The sequence below is a fragment of the Otolemur garnettii genome, unplaced genomic scaffold (genome assembly GCF_000181295.1).
Source record: "Otolemur garnettii isolate 467f Iridium unplaced genomic scaffold, OtoGar3 scaffold00018, whole genome shotgun sequence".
In the NCBI taxonomy this organism is placed as follows: Eukaryota; Metazoa; Chordata; class Mammalia; order Primates; family Galagidae; genus Otolemur; species Otolemur garnettii.
Genome location: NW_003852413.1, coordinates 3,408,508 through 3,416,738, shown reverse-complemented (window position 1 = coordinate 3,416,738; position 8,231 = coordinate 3,408,508). Strand labels below are relative to the sequence as shown.

At 52.8% G+C, this 8,231-nt stretch overlaps 1 protein-coding gene across 1 annotated transcript in view; it reads left to right on the top strand.

Moving 5' to 3' along the window:
- C1QTNF1 (C1q and TNF related 1) overlaps positions 1-3,142 on the top strand; it is an 18,806-nt gene extending 15,664 nt beyond the window's left edge. The window contains exons 4-5 of the mRNA XM_012802817.2: positions 192-331; positions 999-3,142. Coding sequence (XP_012658271.1) covers positions 192-331; positions 999-1,549 — 691 coding nt within the window. The 3' untranslated portion in view covers positions 1,550-3,142. The remainder of the gene's footprint in view (positions 1-191; positions 332-998) is intronic.
- Positions 3,143-8,231: the final 5,089 nt, after the last annotated feature.

The following is an 8,231-nucleotide window of genomic DNA, read 5'->3' as shown; positions in this document are numbered from 1 at the left end:
CAGGGGGCTCTTTCTGAAGTGTCATTTAAGACCCCAGAGTTCTCCATGTGCCAAGTTTAACAGGGAGCCTTGAACATCCAGGTGAGAGGGGAGAAGGCAGGTCAGGTGCGCCAGACCCAGGGGCAGCAGAGGAGAGATGTGTTCACAGGCCGGGAGGCCACGACTTTCACTGTGGTGCTTTATTCCCTCAGGGCTGAAGAAAAACATGAAAAATACCGCCCCAGCCAGGGCGAGGAGCTGCCCACTTCCCAGTGCTTTCGCTGCTGTGACCCCGCTGCCCCCCTGTACCCGGTGGCTCCAGTGCCCCAGATCAACATCACCATCCTGAAAGGTCAGACCGCAGCAAGGACTAGTGCAGGGGCCCTCCCGGGGTGAGACAGAACCCTTCAGTGGGGCTGGGGAGGGAACAGGCAGGCTGTCTCCTGAGGAGAGGCAGAGACAAGTCTGATTTCGAGGCTCTGGCCCCCTTCCTAGCAGAGGGATTAGGAAGGGGCCACAGGACCGAGAATGCTCCCTCCCCCCACTTCGTGTAGACTGTAGACTTCTGTGATCTTTGTCTTGAGGCTTGGTGCCCCTGAACTGCTTTCTGAATGCCACCCACTCTCCACAGCCCTGCACACAGCACATGACCTTGCCCGGTCCCGCAGAATCTGATGGGAATGCTCGTAACCGAGATGCCCCAACATCTGCAGTTCATTTGCTCCGAGTGAGCCTGGCCACAGACCCTGTTGCTTTTGGACAAACCCTTATGTTCCCTTTTCTTTGCCAGAACTCTCCAGAAGAAAAAAAAAAAACTGACTGCTTCTGGATGAGAATAGAACAGTCCCTGGACTGAGTCTGTTTGCCCACTTTGGGGATTAAAGTCCCCTGGTGCCAGGATGGGAGCCACACAGCAGGGTGGGGCAGAAGCAAGGCCCAGCAGGTCACAGCTGGCAGCCCAGGCCCAGGCGACCACCTGAGCACTCACTCAAGGCCACCTGTTTTCCTGTCCCTTTTAGGGGAGAAGGGTGACCGAGGGGATCGTGGCCTCCAGGGGAAATACGGCAAAACAGGCTCGGCGGGCGCCAGGGGCCACGTTGGACCCAAAGGGCAGAAAGGTTCCATGGGGGCTCCGGGGGACCGGTGCAAGAACCACTACGCCGCCTTCTCTGTGGGCCGCAAGAAGCCCCTGCACAGCAACGACTACTACCAGACGGTGGTCTTCGACACAGAGTTCGTGAACCTCTACGGCCACTTCAACATGTTCACGGGCAGGTTCTACTGCTACGTGCCCGGCATCTACTTCTTCAGCCTGAACGTGCACACCTGGAACCAGAAGGAGACCTACCTGCACATCATGCGGAACGCGGAGGAGGTGGTGATCCTGTACGCGCAGGTCAGCGACCGCAGCATCATGCAGAGCCAGAGCCTCCTGCTGCAGCTGCGCGAGCAGGACGAGGTGTGGGTGCGCCTCTTCCGCGGCGAGCGTGAGAACGCCATCTTCAGTGACGAGTTCGACACCTACATCACCTTCAGCGGCTACCTGGTGAAGCACGCGGCGGAGCCCTAGCCGGTCAGCTGCACTCCTTCCTCTCGCTGCCCCGCGCCCCCGCATACCCCGCTCCGCATGGAGCGCACCCCAGGGCCCATAGCCAGGCTGCCCTGTCTGTCGCCTCCTCCCCCTCCTGGTTTCCCTGGCATCTGCCTCCCCAGCCTCTGCGTTCACCCCGACGCCCTTCACGGAGGGACGGGAGGGACGGGAGGGACGGGAGGCCAGCTCTCACCCCTCCCTGGAGGGCTGACGGCAGATGAAGTAACCAGGGTGGGGCACCTGCAGGACAGCCCTGCTCCCTTCTGTGTGCACATCCTTAACTGACCCCGTGCAGCCGCAGGGTGTCCCAGAGTGCAGCACCCCTGCCCTGCTCGGTTCCCTGGAAATGATTAGGCAAATTCTGAAGGTTATAAAAGGAGCAAAGAAAACAGTGGAGGAAAAAGGAAAGTGTTGTGATTTGTGCCTTTTCAGCCGGCTGGCTCCCAAGGGAGTGTCCTTTTTGCTGGAGCTGGCTAGAGGCTCTGTCCAAAAGAACATGTAAGGCAGAAGCCGAGGGGCACCCAGGAAACCACGTCTGGCTTAATTCTTTTAGGCCATATTCGAGCCTTCTTGGGAGACAGCTGGGCCAATGTCCATGTCTTGGTGACATCCCTGTGGCCTTGCCCAAGCCTCAGCTGGTCTTTCTGGGCCATAACAGTGAGGGCATTGCAGCTGGGGCAGTAACTGTCAGCCTCCAAGAGGGACAGCCAAGCCCCTGCCATTAGCTCTGAGCTGAGTTCTGGGCTCCTGACTGCAGCTGGGGACCTTAGGGACCCCAGACCTGCTGATGTTTCTATGAGGAGTAAAGCTCCCAGTGCTCCAGGCACAGTGCTGCTGCATACCTCACACCACCCTGAGTCCTGGGCGCGGGGTGGAGGGTTCTCCCTGCCTCTCAGCCTATCTCTCCTCCCACGCAGAGCAGCCACAGAAGGCCCAGGCCTTTGATTCTGTTCCCACCCTGCACACTGCCTCAGAGTCCCTTCCTCCAGGGTCCAGCCTCCCCGCTCCGCAGCCGCTGTGCTGCTTTGCAGCCAGACTGATGGCACCATCCAGATCTTTGGCCTTTCTCAGGGTCCCAGAGCAGGGAGAGGTGGAGGGGCGTGGAGGGCTCCTATAGCCTCAGTCCTGAGCCAGCATAAAAGGGAACTGACTCCCTGGAAGTGGGTGTCAGAGAGGCAGTGGCCCCTGTGGCTCTTTCAAGTCCTCCAAAGCAGGCTGCTGCATCTCACTGGTGCTCTGGCTCTGTCCCCGGCAGCTGGCAGCCCTGCATTCACTGACCTCTAGGACCCCACAGCTCTTCCCCACCCTGCCAGGGTCATTCTCACTGTTTGCTGTGGCCCCTGAGCCTCCCACGTGGGCCTTCCTCCCACTGCCTGGTGACCCCTGGTTCTGACTGACCCCTCTTCCCTCTCTGGGCCTGGCCGTGGGGTCTGGGGTCTGCATGTGCCTCCCTTTAATGGACTTCTGCTGGTCAGACTCGGGGCGTGCCCATGAGCAGAGTGCTGCCCACTGCTTGAGCTCCCCCAGTGTTCTTCCTGGAAAACATTAAACTCTGAATTATGTTTTTCAACACCCTGGCCTTGTCCATTTGTGCACTGAATGAATCCCCTTCCCCTTCCCCTGTCCACCCTGTGTCCACCCCTGCCTGGGGGGCCCTTGGCCTCATACCAGGGCCATGTCTTGTCCCTCTCAGGGTGCGGGGTGGTGGCTCATGAGTGGGGCAGGAGCCAGGGACTTGCCTTCTTAAGCAGGACTACGGTGTCCTGGGAGAAGCAGGAATGGTGAAGGCAGTGACTTGGCTATGGGCCCACAGCCCAGACAACTGTATTTGCTTCCTGGGGCGGCCAAGCAGAACACCACACACAGGGCAGCTTAAAACAACAGAGATCTAGCCACTCGCAGTTCTGGAGACCAGATGTCGGAAATCAAGGTGTCAGCAGGGCTCTGTTCCCTCGGAAGGCTCCAGGGGCAGGTCTGACTGTAGCTCTTCCAGTTTCTACAGGCCCTGCGCTTCCCTGGGCTTTGGCCTGCAACGCCCCAGCCTCTGCCTCCACCTCTCTGCAGCCTTCTCCTCTGTCTCAGTCACAGGTCCCAGAGGTCAGGCAGACACATCTTTCTTGTGATACAGTTCAACCTGCTACAGGAACTCAGAGGTTTGAGCACACTCTTCAGCAGCGCCCTTCACGCCCAGCCCCAGTGGGGCAGCACACAAGTTTCTTTTTGTCTCTAATGCTGCCAAGCAGGTCAGCGGCCAGGCATTTACCCACACACAGGCAGCAGGCCAGAAGCTGCCTTGCTCCCTCTGATGCCAGCAGGTTGGCAAACAGTTGGTCTCCTCCTCTGCCCGGTCTAGCGTGAGCTCACTGGTCCTGCTGGGGCTTGGTCAGGGCCAGGAGCTGCAATCCTGCTCTTGGCAGGACAACGAGCAGGGCCCCTTCTCTACAGAGCTGAGGCTGGGCTTTCTGTGCAGAGGGCCAGGGGAGTAGGCGCTGAGTGCCTTTTCTAAGTTGTCTGCCAGGAACCAGGCAGCTTTTCCAGGGACAGAGTCGTGTGGGGGGAGCCCAGCTTCTGATGCCCTCCCTCTGTGTGCTCCTCCTGCGGTCCTGTCAGCCGGCCTCTGGCTTTGCTCACCCTTCCTCCCCTCTCGCTCCTGCTCTGCTGCTGGCTGCCTGCAAAGCGCTGGGGGCAGAGGGAAGGTAAGATACGTCCTTGCCTTCCCGAGAATTTTCCTGGGATTTTGACTGTGGTGTGACACAGAGGTCACCCTTCTCCAAATTGCATGTTGGGTACTAAAAACTGTCTGCTCCACCTGCCACCCCCTCCCACCCAAGCAGTTGATCTCAGTGGGGTCTTTTCCCTGTTTCCTATCCCCAGCAAGTGAGAAGTTGGTTAATGTCTCTGGAAGCGACTTGGAAAATTCAGTTGCAAAACAAATATCAGTGTTTTAGCAGGAAAAAAAAAAAAAACCCTTAGAAATGGCTGATGACTCAACCAGAGGAAAAAATTACTTATATTAGTTTATATTAGGACTCTTAGGAGCCGTTGCGGCCAGGGGTGGGAGTGAGGCACTGCTACACTAGTCCTTGGGGATGGTTTTCTATATGTGTTCACTATGGGAACACAATAGCATGATGACAAGCTGGCCTCACTGGGCCACTGTAACTGGGATAAAATGTGATGTTCTCACCCATGTCATGAGTAAAAAAAAACCAGAATGTAACAGAAAATAAACAAAACAAGAGGTTGCCACCTACGAAAGAATGGAGTTAGGCCCCCATCTCATACCATAGACAAAAATTAATTCAAACTATATCAAAGGTCAAAATATAAGAGCTAAAACTACAAAATTCTCAGAAGAAAGCTTAGACATAAATCTTTACGACCTTCCACTAGGCAATGATTTCTCAGCTATGACACCAAATCATAAGCTGCCAAAGAAAACAAAATAAACGTCATCAAAATTTTAGAATTCGGTAGATTAAAGGACGCCATTGGGAAAGTGAAAATACAACTCACGGAATGGGGGAAAACATTTGCAAATCATGCATCTGATAAGGGGCTTGTATCTAGACTATATAGAGATCTCTTGCAACTCAACAATAAAAAGACAACTAATCAGCAGGATGTGGCCGCTCACGCTTGGAATCCCAGCACCCTGGGAGCCTGAGGGGAGTGGATCGCTGGAATTGAGGAGTTCGAGGCCAACCCGAGCAAGTGTGAAACTAGAAAAGATAGAAAAACTAGCTGGGCCTTGGGGTCCCAGCTACTTGGGTGGCTGAGGCAGGAGGATCGCTTGAGACCAGGAGTTTGAGGTTGCTGTGAGCTGTGACACCACAGCACTCTAGCCAGGGTGACAGAGTGAGACACTCTCTCTCTCTCTCTCTCTATATATATATATAAAGGACAACTACCAGCCCAGTCCGGGCCTGCTAAACAACAACGACAACTGCAACCAAAAAATAGCCCTGTGTTGTGGCAGGCACCTGTACTCCCAAGCTACTTGGGAGGCTGAGGCAAGAGAATCCCATAAGCCCAAGAGTTGGAGGTTGGTATGAGCTGGGATGCCACAGCACTCTACTGAGGGCAACATAGTCAGACTCTTCCCCCCCCCAAAGTTCTCTTGTAAAGAGTTTTTTGCTATAAAAAAAAAAAGACTCTCTATATAGTCTAGATACAAGCCCCTTATCAACAGATTTTTGCTATTAAAAAAAACAACTAATTGAAAAAAGTGGGCAAAGGATCTGAGTAATAGGATGACTCTAATCACGAGGACAGGTGATAACTGATGTTGGTGAGGACGTGGAAACTGGAACACTCAGGCGCTGCTGTCGGGAGTGTACAGAGGTGCAGCCTCTTTGGAAAACAGCCTGGAGGTTCCTCAAAATGTTCAACATAGAGCTACAGCTGGCTACATTCCACTTCTACATACACCCCAAAGAAATGAAAACACACGTCCCTGCAAACACTTGTGGGTGGATGTTCACAGCAGCATTATTCATAATGATGCAAAAGTGGATATAACCCACATGCCCATCAGCGGATGAACGGATAAAAAGCTGTGGCCTGTCCATGCCATGGGGGTACTCAACAGCAAACGGAACAGAGTGCTGACACAAACCGCAACATTGGTGAATCTCAAAAACACCACGAGAAGGGAAGGAAGCTGAATGCAGGAGACCATGCATGACGTGATTCCATTCAGATGAAGTGTCCAGAACAGCAAATCTGTAGAGACAGAACGTGGGCCAGGGGTCTCCAGGGGCTGAGGGTGGGGAGGTGGGGGAGGTAGGGGGTGGCTGCTAATGGATATCTAGTTTCTTTCTGGAGTGATGAAAATATTCCAAAATTGATAGTGGCGATTGTGTAACTCTGTGACTACACTAAAAATCATTGAATTGTACCCTTTAAATGGGTAAATTATATGGTATATAAATTACTTTTCAATAAAGTGGTGATAAGAACAAAGAGAAAACATGTAAAAACCCCAAAGCCAGGATGCCTTGTCCTTCTTTATTGAGGAAGTGCTAGAGCTCTGGAGTTGCAACCTTCAGGATCTGTCATGGGCCTTTTGCTCTGGGCTTGGCTTACGACGGGGCCAGGGGCTGGGGCCAGTTAGGTGGGATGGGAGTGTCAGGGTTAGTACTTCCAAGAACATTGTTAAACAAGCATTTTTGAATCCAATAATGGGTGAGATCACGGAGTCACTGGGAGGCTGACTCAGGTTCCAGGGGACGCATTCCATGAGGGGTGACTAACTGAGACCAAGCCTTCCTCTCTGAAGCGCCTCCACAGATGAAGCAGGGATTGGGTCACCGACCTCAATTGGCCCCAGTGTCCAGACCCTGCGAGGGAAGAATGAAGCAGAGCCCATCTCTCACTATACAGATGGCCCAGAAAGGACAAGGAATTTCTACTCCAGAGACTTTCACAAATAGGATTAGAAGTCTATATGCACTGTGTAATTTGGAAGCCTCCCTGCCTAAAGCCAGATAAAATATTCCAGCTGTTCCATTGAGATAGCCCCTAAGTTAGTTGTCCGTGTGGTCTGAGATCCTGCTTGCTAAGATATTCAGCGAGGTATTAAATGCTTACCAGGCGGGAAGAATCCCCCTTACCACACGGAGTCATCACAGTCAAAATATAAAGCAACCCTGCATGCCACACTCAGGGAGATGGGGGAGGACATGACCAGATCTGTGGCAGAGAACTTTAATACTAACAGTACGGAGGCCAGCGGGAGCTCAATAAATATACCAGCATATTGTATATGGAGAGAAAAGTCAGTGAATCAGAAGAGAAATCAGAAGAAAATATCTAGAAAGAAGCACAGAGAGAAAAAATAATGGAAAACACAGAGTAAAAACCGTATCTGTGCAGCAGCGTCAGTAAGAAAGCCCAACACGTGTGCAACTGGAGTCCCAGGAGGAGAAATGAGAGGGAAGAGGTAACGGAGATTTAAAGATAAAATAGCCGGGAAACTCACTCAATTGCCCAAAGTCACGAGGGCACAGATAACCCAGGCCCCTACCCTTAAAAAAGAAACATCCTTTGAATCCATTAGTCCCAGCCCCCTCAAGGGTGAGGAGAACTCTGAGAAGAGGCCTGAAGATAAGGGAGTGTGTAGGGAGGGGGAAGAAATTCAGGAGAAACTTGAGATAAGAAAGTGTGTAGGAAGGAGAGGCTTGACATACCTCCCACTCCCCCCCTTGTACTACACAATTCCCCCGCCCAAGGCTAACCGCAATGATTCAGCTTCTGTACCTCTGCCTGCTTGCTGTGACGCAGAAATAGGGCATAAAGACCCATTTGACTCCTGCAGGTGTAATAAATTTCTATTCACGTAAAAGTGGGGCCCATGTCTCCTTCTCAGCACTGTGATACATAAGAAAGAGACCCAATGAATCTCAAGTAAGACAAATAAAAACAACTTCATGCCCAGCCTGTCACACTGCTGTACAACTATTAGAAACCAAAGACAAAAAGATCTTAGAAACAGAAACTGGGGAAACTGCTTTCAAAGGAATCAGTAATAAATGACCTCTCAGGCTGGGTGCAGTGGCTCATACCTGTAATCCCAGCACTCTGGGAGGCCGAAGTGGGTGGATTGCCTGAACTCACGGGTTCAAGATCAGCCTGATCAAGAGTGAGACTCTGGGCTCAG